The sequence below is a fragment of the Hydra viridissima genome, unplaced genomic scaffold (assembly GCF_058129835.1).
Source record: "Hydra viridissima isolate aposymbiotic clone 2 unplaced genomic scaffold, HvirCarnegie_v1 scaffold_11, whole genome shotgun sequence".
Classification (NCBI taxonomy): domain Eukaryota; kingdom Metazoa; phylum Cnidaria; class Hydrozoa; order Anthoathecata; family Hydridae; genus Hydra; species Hydra viridissima.
This window is the reverse complement of record NW_028324310.1, coordinates 15104556-15118143: the sequence shown is the minus strand read 5'-3', so window position 1 is coordinate 15118143 and position 13588 is coordinate 15104556. Positions and strand designations below refer to the sequence as shown.

Below are 13588 nucleotides of genomic sequence, written 5' to 3'. Positions count from 1 at the left end.
GAGATGATAAAATTATTTGCTAAAGAACATGAGCTGAATGTAAAATGACTAAAAATTGTGACAAAAACTTTAATTCAAATTAAATATTTTTTTATCAACATGTAAATATGTAAATAATATATTTTTACTAATATTAAATATATTACTTAAGAATATTTTCCCACGATAAAACTGATGCATTGTGGGAAATATTTGTCTAGTCCATATGAAATGGATGTATCAACTTCAATGTATTTTGTCCAAAGTATAGGCATCCCATCTAAGGTTAAATTGCATGTTCACTTAGCCATGTTATTTATGCTGACCATGGGATTTTTCTTTCATTATATGAACTTTGTGGATATTTCTTACAAAATGTGACCATGATAGTTTTTAAGAAAAAATGAATTAAGATTAAGAATTTACTGCAACTCTTTCATTAATCAATTATCTCATAAAAACACAAACGTTTGAAATGATCAGAACCTTACTCAATAAAAATGGTAACTTTTTAAAATGTAAACATCAAGTTATCAGTTACTTAAAAGGTATCCTTTCTTTAATCAATATGTTTTGTCAAAAAAATTTGAACATTCTAAATCTACTAAGACAAATAATTAAAATTTTGTCAACACTCTAGCGACTTTTAGACATGTGTATTTAATGAACTCTTTGATGAACACTTCAAGTGAACAGAGAACCTACCTCCCAGTGATCTTGATAGTCATATTCTTGTTTTTTAGAAGATTCTATCGAAACAGCCTATTTTAAAAATAGTAAATAAAAAATGTGGTGCTACAACATAAACAAAGGTCATTTAGTTATAGCCACATCACATTAAATATATTGCAACTTATTTTTAGATCTTAAAGTAAAGAGATTAAATTTATGTGTTATATTTTTCTAGCCGAAAGCATAAAGAGTTAATCATCGTTAATCTTAATCATGCTGAATTTAATTCATTATGTTTTCCAAAGCCTTCAACACTGGAGATAATCCACTTTTTGTTTTGCACTAAATACTGAGTTTGAGTTTTATATTTAAAATGCCTATATGAACTTATTAAGTTTAAGTAACATGTGAATACATAATTAAAACCTATAAATTAATAAAAATTAATAAAAAATTCATCTTTGTAAACCAAAATGCGTTCATAAAAATCACAGATAAAAATCAACCTGCTCAAAGAAAAACCACACTAAGCAAATTTTTCTTAAAACTACAAAACTTTCTTTAAATTTTCAAAACTAAAATAAATTCAGGAAGGTTTTTTTTTTTTAAAAGTTTTATGAAATTTTTACGCAAACCCAGACTAAAGTTCAGAATTTTGAAAAATGAAAAATTAGTGTCAGGAAAGGAACTCTAATGATCAAAAATTCTTACAAGAATTTTTACCTTTTCAAAGAATGCAACTGATATATACATTAGTATACGAGGATCAATACCATGATCACGCACACAGCGTATTGTCTCAAGTCCCTTCTGCAGTATAACTTTTAACTTGGCTGCACACTGGTTTCTATGAAATTGTTAAAAATGTTATAAACAAATTGGTTTCTTTGACATTGTTAAAAATGTTGTGAACAAATCATTTTTGATGGACTAAACTATATAGAACTAAGTTTTGCATACCCAAGTTTCCCAGTGTAAAGGCTGTAAGCAGCCTGCCACCACTCTTGTTGTAAGGAAGTTACAAGATTAGGGCAAATCTCTACAGGTAGCAGCTTTGGTTCATCTCCTTTTTTGCCACATTCCAAATGAATACTTTTACTGCTTCGTATCACTGCATAGATAAATGCCTACATTTCATAATGGAAAAAGTAGATTTAGAAAATGTAATTAAAAAGAAGCATATATCACATTCATTCCAAGGTAATAATCTAGGTAAAGTTAAATCTTATAAAAGCTTAATCATTTCAAATATTAAGCATTACCTCAATATCTCTTAAACAAAGGTTTGAAAAATGACAATTTTTGATATTTTTTACATCAAGTGAAATTCCTTCAAACAATCTGCCAACAACTACACCAACTAAAATTTAAATCCTCTTTTAAATACAACTAATTAACTTTTTATAACTTTTTTTCAAGATATAAGATATGAGATATAGAATATAAGATATAAGAATATGCATTATATATTTAGAGTAAGATTTTATCTATTAAATAGAAAAAATTTAAATCTATCAAAGTTTGTAATATAGATTTTTAAAATATCACACCTCCGGGTTTGATATGCTCATTGAAATTATCCCAGTGTAAACCAAGCCATATGATTAGATGTAGATTACTAGCGTATTCTGCTACAGCCACTAAAATATTATTTATCTCAATGATTTAGTAAAAGATTGTGGTAAAAGGTTTTTATTTCACTAAATTGCAAATTATTATCACTGTACACACACATTGCTTGAGAGTATTAGTGAATATTCTTTATTAATTGAAAAAAAAAGAAACTATAAAAGCCCTAGAGAAAAATTCTTGAGACAATTTACTTGGCCAGATCATATGATAAAAATATTTTAAGAAAAATTTTTGAACATTCATTAAAATTTACTTTTTCAATCACATGTAGTTTTTAGGTTTGGTGTTTATTTATATATAAAAGAACCTGTTTATAAAATTGTTTGTTGACTTTCTATTCATAAATGAAGCCATTAGTTTTAGAACCTAGACAACCTTTTTTAGGTAAAAGATATAGTCACCTTCATTATATTGAACCAGAAGATTAGGTTCAGGAATTTTTACTTCAACTTGAAGGAATGCTTCGTCAGTAGCTAGAAATGACTACAAAAAAAAAATAATAATAATAATGAAGCAGAGAATATTGAAAAAATAACAAATAAAGTGCTTGAGTAGGAACTTTAAAACATACTTGTGATAATTCCAATATTTGGTTATTGTATAATGTGTCAACTAATGTTTTCTGGCCCTGAAACAACAATTAAAAAGTTTAGAAACCAACATCTTGTACTTTTTTCAGCTTGAAACTGGAAAACTGTTCTCAGTTTGTTAACTAATTTCTAAAGAACTTCGGATTGATTTTAAATGATTTTTCTTTTAAGTCAGGATTTTTATTTTGAGAATTTGATGAGAAAAAAAAGAAAAAAACAAGTCAAAAAAGATGCAAAATTTCCAAAAACTTAATTTCTTCAAAAATATTTGCAGATTATGACATTCAATGCTTAAAAATAACTACTAAAGTGTTAAGCAGTAAAATAGTAAAAATAAGTATAAAAAGGAATATGTTATTGAACTGCTACAGAAATTTTACTAAAATACAATGCTAGTGATGAAAAACATAATCTCAATGAAGCTGAGGTAAAAAAAAAAAAAAATTGTTTGAACAAAGAACTTGATATTGTGTAAGCTCCATTTTTGAAGAAACAAACTTTTCCTCTATGTTTTCCAGAATCAATGCAGTAAGAAAATACTTTAGTAACATCTATTCTCTCTCAGAAAAAAAATTTTTTGTAGCCCTGCTTAATTGTAAAATATATTCAAATAATTCTTTAAATTAAATATTTATAAAACTCAAAATTCTTTTTTAATTAAAGATACCTGCATGTTACAAAAGTCATTTATACAATTTTTCAGCCATTCTTCCCCAAATTGAGATTCAAATGATAAGATCAAATGACCTTCAAATAACAAACAAACAAATAATGCATATCTAGTATATGATAAATAGCATGTGTTTATAAAAGTGCATCAAAGGTAATAATACAAAAAACATTTTTATAAAAAAAGTATACATGTAAATAAAAAAAAATAATGCTTAAACGCAAAATATAGATAAACTAATCAGTTTTGTTTTAAAATTTTACTAACTGTTACTTGAAAAAGTTTTAAAGATGCAATGAGAAGGATACCTGTTTCAGAGAGTCTAGAGCATGCCATTGCTGACCAATGATATGGATGGTTGGGTTTTTTAAGAGGAGAATGGCGTGAAAACAGCTTTGATGTTATGTAAGGTGCTTCAACTTGCCAACTTGCCATAAGATAGGATGCTGCCATACGATTGGCTTGCATCCATGGAAGTCCATCCTAATAAAGAAAATAATAAAATTCAGTAGAAATAATAAAAATAGCTCCTGGTCTTAAACTTTAAAAAACTTTTAAAAAATCAAAGAAAATTCAATGAAAACAACTTGAAAATATATTACGTATACAACAAAGTAAAGGGAAAGAGGGGGGGGGGGGGGGAAGAGTTCTTAATGATGGTTAGTATAAAAAATAATATAGATGTGGGCAAACTGCTCAAACCTCCTTCGCAAGTTTCATAAAGTATACAGCAACATGTAGATAAAGTTGACCTCTAATTTCATTCAAACAGTCTTTCAATTCACTAGTATAATTATCAACACTAAGTGGTGTATTATGCAACTCATTATAAAAGCTGTCGAGTCTAAAAAAAAAAAAATTCTGAAAGTAAATTCAAAGATCATCTAAACCTGTATTTTTAAGATAAAACTATAAAATGAAACTCAGAAAGTAAGTTTTTCTTCCATTGCTTAAAAATTTTTCCATGTACCTTCTTAATTCTTGTTCACATAATTGTACACTGGATGATTTCAAATGCAAAGGTATAAGTTTACTTAAAGAGCGGGCATAGCACAAGCAAGATAAAATCTTCTGACTATCTAAAGAAATAATACCACATTTAAAAAAACACAAATTTTGGATTACAGAGTTAGACAAGTAATAACTGTTACTGTTACCAGTTAATTCTAGCTGGTTAATTCTGTTAGAATTAACAAAGTTCTATTCTGCTGGTAAACCTAGTTAATTTTATTCATTATTTTCCCCTTGGTTTAAAAAAAAAAACAACAAAAAAAAAACAACAACAACAAAAAAAAACTCACCATCAATGTTTTTATATATTTCAAATGCCTCACAAATGCATTCTAACCAATCAATCTCATTGTCAAAGGCACCAGTTTTTTGAACTGACTCACAATGCTGAAAAGCTTGTTTGTATAATTCTAAAAAGATTGGATAAAACAAATATTGTAGATACTTATCCACGAAAAAAAAATTTTCTGCAAAGAGGAAATAAAATTTTAACTTGATAATAAATTTTTCTAAAAAACATTGAATTTTTAAGTAAAATTTTATTTGAAATACTTTTGGTATTTTTTGTTTGTTTACGAGTGGCACCATTTTGAATCTCCTTTGATTTCAGAAAAAAAATTTTAAAATGTCTACTGTTTTGCATGTTTTAACACAATTTAGTAGAAATCATGTTAATGATATGAAGAATTATGATGATGTTAATTGAACATCACCATAATTCATTATTCCTACCAAAGATTATTTAAAAAACATTTTACTTCCACAAAATGCTTCCATTAAAATTAACTTTATTGCTGTTTTTATTACTAAAAACATAAACTATACTTAAAAGCTGCAGATAAAAGGAATTATTAATCTACCAGCTATTGCTACACATTTCATTGACCTACAAAGCTAAACATCACTAGATAAATAGTGAAATAATATTTGAGTTTATTTTTATCATTGATATTTCTCATTTTGTTTTATACAAAAAGTGCCCCTTACAGCATTATGCATCAACATAGACCCCAGGATATATGGTCTCTTTTTCTTTAACTTCTTTTTTTTTTTTCATGTTAAATGTTCATTTAATTTTTTCTACAGCATTTTAAAGACAAATAGTTTGTGGCAATAATATTTTGTGATATTTTGTATAATTTGCTAAAAAGAGATATTAGTTAAAAACACAATAAGTAATGTTATAATCAATACCTGCCTCCAGATACATTTTTACAAGTTTAATATGTAAAGATGGTTCTCGAGCTCGTCGCGCCTTAACAAAAAAGAAAGAGTTAAAAAAGTTCAAAATGCTACAACTTTTCAAAAGCTTTATATTTTGATTTTTAATTTAAACAGAATAAAAAACAGAATAAAAAACAGAATAAAAAACAGAATAAAGCCTTTTTTTTTAAATCTTAATGAAGAATTTTTTTTAAAAAAAAATAAAAAAATAAAAATTTGAAAACATAAATAGGTCAGAATGACAAACAAAATTAAATACCAGTTCATCTGCTAATAAAACCTCCATTTCCTCATAATTTTTTGGCTTTTCTTGAGAAAGTAAATACCACTAAAAGCAAAAAAATTACACCAATTTACATAAACAACTTATACATTTTGCTTTTGTTAAGTTTTCAAATTTCAAGAGTAAAAAAAAAAAAAAAAAAATCCTTTGTTAACCCATGTAGATTTCAGTAATAGAACTTGTAACTTTTTGTGAACTTGTTACTTTGATTTACTAATTGAAACCCTTGTTTATAATGTTAAAAAGAATCCGAAAAATTTAACTTAGCCAAGTTATGTTATTTTATTCAGTATTGTCACTACAAAGAACGAAGACGTGGGAAACATGAAAAAAAAAAAAGTTTAGTCAATTTGACAGGCTGATACCAAGACTAGACATTTAATTATTTTTTGGACAATCAAATAAAAACATTTTTGCAGTGTTAATTTTTACCTTTGTGCTTTATAAGTGCACTTTGTATAGCATAATGTAATGTAAATAAAAGACTTTATTCTGTAAAAATAGCTGACTTATATTACTTAAATAATATTAATAAGACTTTTTCACCTTTCTAAAACAAAAAACTCTCAAAGTAGATAACCTATGTTTTAATTGACAAATGTGCAAACATTACTTTGTTTTGATATGAAATAACTGATGCACACAGTTTTTCATCGGATTAAAAACAGAAGTTTTTTAAGTTTTGAGCTGAGAAAAAAACTGAAGTTTGACAAACATCAAAATAACTTTCAGTATTTCTTTTTTTTTTTTATTTAACTTTGTTTTGTTTTTTTAATTCAACTTTACAATTTTTATATATAATTTAACTTTTGAACTTTTATTATGAAAGTTTATAATGAAAGTTTACTACAGTATCTTTGAAATACGTCCCCCGGCCGTTTGTAACAACTTCAGTTTCAAAACTCTTATAACTTTTTAAACCTTGATCATCAAAAGTGCATTTTGCAAGGTCAAAAATAGCAATTTTTGGCATTCTAGCCAGCCATTGACCATTTATTATTATCGCCTACTATTTTTCGCTCTGTTACTATATGTTATGTAAGTTTAATTCAGTCATTATTCCAACTACCATATGTTAGTCTAGTATAGTATTATTATGTTATTTTAGTCATTAAAATACAAAAGAGCTGATGTTGTGAAAAAGATTGGTTGAGCTATGCTTCAACATAAAGAAAATCAAATTTTAAACTACCTTAAGGTTGAATACAGCTGGATGGCCATGGCATGATTTACTTCCCTTTTCAGCCCATACCTAAAAGACAACATAAAATATTAAGGTTTTATAATCAAACTTCAAACTTCACAGAGAACAACACATTTTAACACAACTGACACATTTTAACTGCTGTAATAAATCATCGAATTTTTTTTAAAAAAAGCATTATCAATATATAGATAAGGATATTGTAAGAATATTAAATAAGAATATATATCAAATATATTAGAGAGGCCTTTTACGCTTCCGTTTAAAGCATTAGAGAGTGAATTGTGTTAGGATTTGTTATTGTCCATTAATTCAGTAAAAAAAAATCCCAAATGAAAATCCAAATAAATTTGTTATTGCAATTACAATTAATGTGAAATTAGTTAAAAATAAAATTAATGCAATAAAAGAATATAAAATAAGAATTCATTTCAAAATAAGCAATAGAAAATATTTTATTAAACTTTAATCTGTATAAATAAATTCAAAAAATTTTTAAATTCACTAAACCAATGATCTCTCAATATGATAATTAAACATTATTTTAAGTGTTTGATTTAAATTACTTAAAAGCATGGACTTCTATCATAACAGACCTTGAAACCATGCAATAAAGATTTTTGGCCAAAAGCTGATTTATAATGCTATATTTACATTTTGACCTTTTTACTTTAAGTGAACATTTGCAATTGTGCTTTTTTTGGTAATTTATGAAATCCTATTAAATTATAATTTATATAATGTAACTTAAAAGTGTAACAGCTACCTGGATACTTTGATAACAAAGATAACAATGTTGCACTAATATTGCATTAAATTTCATAGAAATCCAGAGGAGAAGAAAAGATGAAGTGAACCCTTCCACAGAGCAGATTTTATTATCTATGACAACACAGCAGTACATCAACTGCATCAGCCACATGATGTACCTTTTGTAACCATATATGGAAAACAACAACATTAAACTCAAAGTTTGTATGACCATTTGAGCATTTTTTAAACAAAGTTTGTATCATCATTTGAGCATTGACTACAAGTACCTATATAGTATTAAGCAGGGCTGTGGAGTCGGTAAGCTGCTGTTCCGACTCAGACTCCTTGATTTTATCATGGACCGACTCCGACTCCGATTCCCGACTCCTTCATAAGTAACCAATTTCTAACAACAAATAGTTGTTTGTTTTACTACAGTTATTTGTTTGTAACAACAAATAACTGTAGTAAAATGTTAACATTGGCTATTTCATCACTGATACAAACAATCCAACCACTTAGTGCTTTAAACAATATTTATAAGAAAAAAATTTCTGAACAAACAACTTTTCTGAACTCTTGTTATGCAATAAACTCTTATGTAGTCGCTAATAACATTATGAAATTGTCAAAATCATGTTTGAAATATTGTCAGTTGGACAATATTTCAAACATGAAAGAACTTGTTCTTCTTTAAGTTCATATTCTTTAAGAATCTTTTCTACTAAGACCTGGAGAAATTTGCTGGTGTGATTAGTTTTGGCGTCTTTTACTGCCAATTTCTTGGTAACTGCTTCATTTTTTTCAAAAAAGAATTAAACATTGATTGCAAAATAGTTCACTCTGTTAAGAAACACAAAGCGTCCCTTGAGAGATTCATTAAGTTCTTCTTTTTGTTTAACAGCTTCTTCAATCACTAATTTTCTAATATTCTCTCTCTCCAGAGAAACAAAGTTAATTGAATACTTACAGTCTTTCTGTTTGTGGAGCAACTCTTTGGTGCTTGGTGGTGGCACGCCTAGCTTTCTACTAAGAATATGTAGCACAGTGCCAGACAATTTAAGTCGGGAGTTAGGGGATCATGAAGTTATATAGTTTAAGGGAAGGTAGAGGAGAGCGCAAGGGAGGTGATATATGATTCTCAGTGATAAGCAGCAAAATACCCTATTGCTTATAAGAGTTTTAAAGGCCTAAAAATAACATGTCAAACTCCTTGTCCTCCAGTTGTTGCAAACTACAATTCCCATTGTGTCTGGATATCCTACAGCTTTCAGACCATCCTAGGACTTGTAGTTTTGTAACATCTATAAAATCCTTATGAAAATTATGAAACTTTGAAAGATTTTTTTTAAACCGGAGTCGGAGTCAGTACAATTTTTCCGACTCCGACTCCAGCCAAAATGAGCTCCGACTCCGACTCCACGACTCCGACTCCACAGCCCTGGTATTAAGTATTCAAACTCTAACACAAAAGTTCCTCAAAAAAAATACCTGAAGTATATTGATCTTTGAACTAGCATTATTTTGCCTTTAAAAATTTATTTATTTTTGTTTGTGACGAGAAAACACCCGCTATTTTACTACACACATCATTAATTATCATAATCTAATTATATTTTATTAAATTAAATTATCATAATAATCATTAATTATCATATAAAATATATAATTATAATAATCTACATTACAAGCAAAATGCTTCATTGAGCTTCAGCTTTTGTAGTCTTTTGTGATTTTTTTTTTTTTTGGTGATCTTTTGTGATGATGTCAAGGTCTATTATTATAGAAGGCAGTCTTAAAACTAATTTAATTAACAGACTTTTTGCATAATACTTTAATAATTTAAAGAAAACCTTTGCACGAAGAGGGTCAATTGGAGCTTTGCAACATAAATCAACCACTAAAAATCAATAAACAGAAAATAAAGTGAAATAAAACAGAATAACAAAACGTTAAAAGTAAACCATCTTGTGGTATTTAAAACTAAAGCATAATCTGTGCATTACCCGTGTGCATTACCCGTGTAAGGAACCAGTGCAATATAGTTAAATCGATATAATAGTAGCATATTTGCTTTTTATTTTTAAGACAACTTTAAGCTTTTATGCAATGTGAAAATAATTAGGTTTCTTTTTAGGTTTTAATAGGAAGATTCTAGTATGAAAACTAATTTAATACCTTTTCTTTTCTTTTAACAAAATTAGATTTTAATTTTAAAATTCGTTTTTAAATATTCTTTACTATAGATATATGTCAAAATTTTTACCTTACCAATTATTTAATAGCCAATCATCATGGAGTTAAATTAATTAATTAAGGAAGGAGTGATTAAAAAAATAACCTTCTGTTTATTTCGGTAATTGGCTAAAAATTTATTTTTGAATTTATTGTAAAAATTATGTGCGATAATTATTGGTATATGCGACGATTAGTGGTATGAAATTATGCCATTTAAATGGCTTTAGAATTGTGCTGGTTGTAAGAGTATATAAATTGTTTAAAAGCATCACAAAATTCTGCTTACATTACTATTATTTGTTTACATTTTATGCTATTTACTTATCTTATACTCATACTTTTGCTCCCTTCCTATAAATATTAATCGAATAAGAAATATAACAATTATGCTAGTCAATTCCCAATCGGATATCAATGCCCGTGTTTTGAATGCAAAAAAAAAAGTTGTAGTCATCAAATAACTTAATATTAAATCTGGAAAAGCAACTCTAAATTTGAAAAAATTTAATGCTGTTTAAGCTGTTTCACTGCTGACCAAAAAAAATTTTAATTCATTTTAGGTTATGTTATGATTTATTATGTGAACATTAAGGACATGTTATGATAAAGCTTACTTTAATGTAAGTAAATTAAGAAAGAAATATTAATACTTGTATTAATATTTCTTTGTTAATTTACTTACTTTGCATGCTTTTGTGTGTTAATTTGTGTTAACACACAATGTAGGATCTTATATACATTAAAATGGATTTTATAAAAATTGGTTGAAGGGAGCATTTTTTGTTTAAAGAGGGTCAAAAAAGGCTCTTATCTTTTGTGAGAATCAGTTGAATAAATATGCACAAAATAAACCATAGCAACAATTTTATCAAATAACAATTCTATCAAGCACCATTTAGCTGATAGTCTTTTAATCTATAAAGTAGAGATTGATCAAAAGGAAATTGAAATTATGATGTCTGTACTCTTTTGAAAGTGTTCTGAGGTTTTTCTGAAAAAGAATGGACCAACTTTTTTAATTAGTGAAGTATTAGTAACCAAACATAAAATTACATTTGTATCCACCAGCAACAACATCTACAACATCAACAACATATTTCAAAACCAAAAGCAAAACCCTTTTTAATTCAGAAAATTGAATGTCCAAAAATATTCAAAACACAAGTACAAATTTATTAGAACTTGGAATGTTAAAGTTTAAATTCTATAAAATGTTACAATATAACAACATACATACACACATCCATCTATGTATGTATGTATGTATGTATGTATGTATGTATGTATGTATGTATGTATGTATGTATGTATGTATGTATGTATGTATGTATGTATGTATGTATGTATGTATGTATGTATGTATGTATATGTTAAACATATCAGTATAGCACCTGAAGAACTTCAGTTCCTTTGAACAAGATTTAGAGGTCTCCCGGTTTTGATAATTTTTTGCAAACATGGTCATTTATTGACCTTAACACAAAAATAATTTCTATCGTATTGATTAGATAAAAATATCTGTTCTTATTGTTTAACCTTGAAACCTGGAAATGAACAACAAACATTAAGACCTTATTTAGATTTAAATATGCAAGTTTAAGAAAAATTTAACTAAGGTATAAAATAAAAACAGTAATTTCCAAAATGCATATCTGCCAATATTTTGATTATTAAGTTAATAATAAGTAACGTGACAGGGATGATTAATTAATAACTATTTAACTAGATTGTAGTTAATGTAAATATAATAGATTACTTTTACTGTTAAATTTTATCTTGTCACAATGTGGAAAAGTTTTCTCAACTCAAAACTTGAAATGAGATTTACTTCAGTCTTTCATCTACTCAGGTAGTATTATTTCAAAATTAAATCATAACAACTACTTGCTCAGCACAATTATTCATCCAAAACAACTTCTTAATAAAACTCAAAAAGTTTCAAACCAGGTGTGTACTCCTTAAGAAAAAAAAATGGGTTGAATATTTAAAGTGTCAAAGTGTATACTTAAGTTTTCAAAGTTTATGTCTGAGAGGCAATCATAGTTTGAATACTGCAAAGAAGCCTTCCACTGTTAGATCAATGAGAATAATGCAAGTTGCAAGCTCTGGGCTCATATAACAAATGTTGCAGCACCATCTTCAAGAATCTCACCTTAAGCATGTGTTGACTTTTTTTATTTTAAAAGCAATGTCTTTCTAACATAAACACACCAGGATTTTTAAAACAAGGATAAAGCAGGAAAAAAGTTTGAACTGCTATTAATTTTACATTAAGTATTTCCTTAGCAAACACTACTTATTGGATACAAGCATTCAGTTAGTACCTACTACTTAGCACACACTACTTATTGGATACAAGTATTCAGTTAGTACCTACTACTTAGCACACACTACTTATTGGATACAAGTATTCAGTTAGTACCTACTACATATTGCACATGAGTATTGAGGTAAGTACTTGTGCATAATAAGAAATGTGGACAGTCTTTTAAATTGTCAAGTCCAAAGGGGGAGAGGAAGTGAATTAAGCTAGGTATACTTAAAAAATAACATGATGAGTTAAATATTTGTAAATTTTTAACCAGTTTATATGTAAAGCTTCTTTTTATTGTCAACTTATAGATTGAATTTGAAGAATCAAAAATTAAAAGAGATTCTTTAGAAGTTAAAAGCAAAATTAATATTAAACTTAATTAAGTTTTATAAAAAGTGTTGCTTTTTGTTTGTTTTTTTGTTTTTTTTAATCTATTCAAATTTTTCATTAAGCAGAATAATGCTTATTGCTTTTATCATGTGCAATAAAAGTTGAGAAAAACCCAAATTTGAGAAAATTAAAAATTTGGGGGACCTCTAAAACTTCTATTGAAAATTTTTTTAAGCTTTTTTGGAACTGTGCATATATAAATTATCGGTAATAATATAAACTATATATCAATAATACAAATTAACCTAAAGAAAAACAATATTTCCATTTACCTTTCAGTAAAATATCTTTTTGAGTGCTACATAGTTCTAATGATCTAAAAAACTCATTAAAATACTAAAAATCAACTAAAAATCTTTAAATAAATCAATATATTAAACAAACCACATATAAAACAAATCTATTATGTTTAAGATGTATAGCACACACTGAACAAACTTTATACAAACTAATTACAATTTTTAAACAATTTGAAAAGAACCTTTAGCTAATTTTACCTTTTAAATGCAGCCAGTGCTTGTGGGTAATCGTTTAATGCTTCATAAGTTTCACCAAGGAGGTTGTAAACTCTATAGAAAAATATTTATTTTTCTGGAATTTTTTTTACTTGACATAATATTGCATTGGT

General features: G+C 27.1%; 1 protein-coding gene across 2 annotated transcripts in view; it reads right to left on the bottom strand.

Annotated features, from left to right (window-relative positions):
• The window catches only part of LOC145191267 (E3 SUMO-protein ligase RanBP2-like), a 34242-nt gene that overhangs the window by 15120 nt on the left and 5534 nt on the right, over positions 1-13588 (bottom strand). For both annotated transcript variants that reach the window (XM_090067504.1, XM_090067505.1), the window contains 18 exons: positions 13458-13529; positions 13233-13276; positions 9872-9918; positions 7254-7313; positions 6038-6106; positions 5749-5809; positions 4845-4964; positions 4514-4622; positions 4246-4387; positions 3852-4026; positions 3541-3620; positions 2855-2911; positions 2685-2766; positions 2202-2291; positions 1914-2011; positions 1612-1778; positions 1375-1498; positions 685-741 (listed from right to left, as the gene is read on the bottom strand). In XM_090067504.1, coding sequence (XP_089923630.1) covers positions 685-741; positions 1375-1498; positions 1612-1778; positions 1914-2011; positions 2202-2291; positions 2685-2766; positions 2855-2911; positions 3541-3620; positions 3852-4026; positions 4246-4387; positions 4514-4622; positions 4845-4964; positions 5749-5809; positions 6038-6106; positions 7254-7313; positions 9872-9918; positions 13233-13276; positions 13458-13529 — 1654 coding nt within the window. The remainder of the gene's footprint in view (positions 1-684; positions 742-1374; positions 1499-1611; positions 1779-1913; positions 2012-2201; positions 2292-2684; positions 2767-2854; positions 2912-3540; positions 3621-3851; positions 4027-4245; positions 4388-4513; positions 4623-4844; positions 4965-5748; positions 5810-6037; positions 6107-7253; positions 7314-9871; positions 9919-13232; positions 13277-13457; positions 13530-13588) is intronic.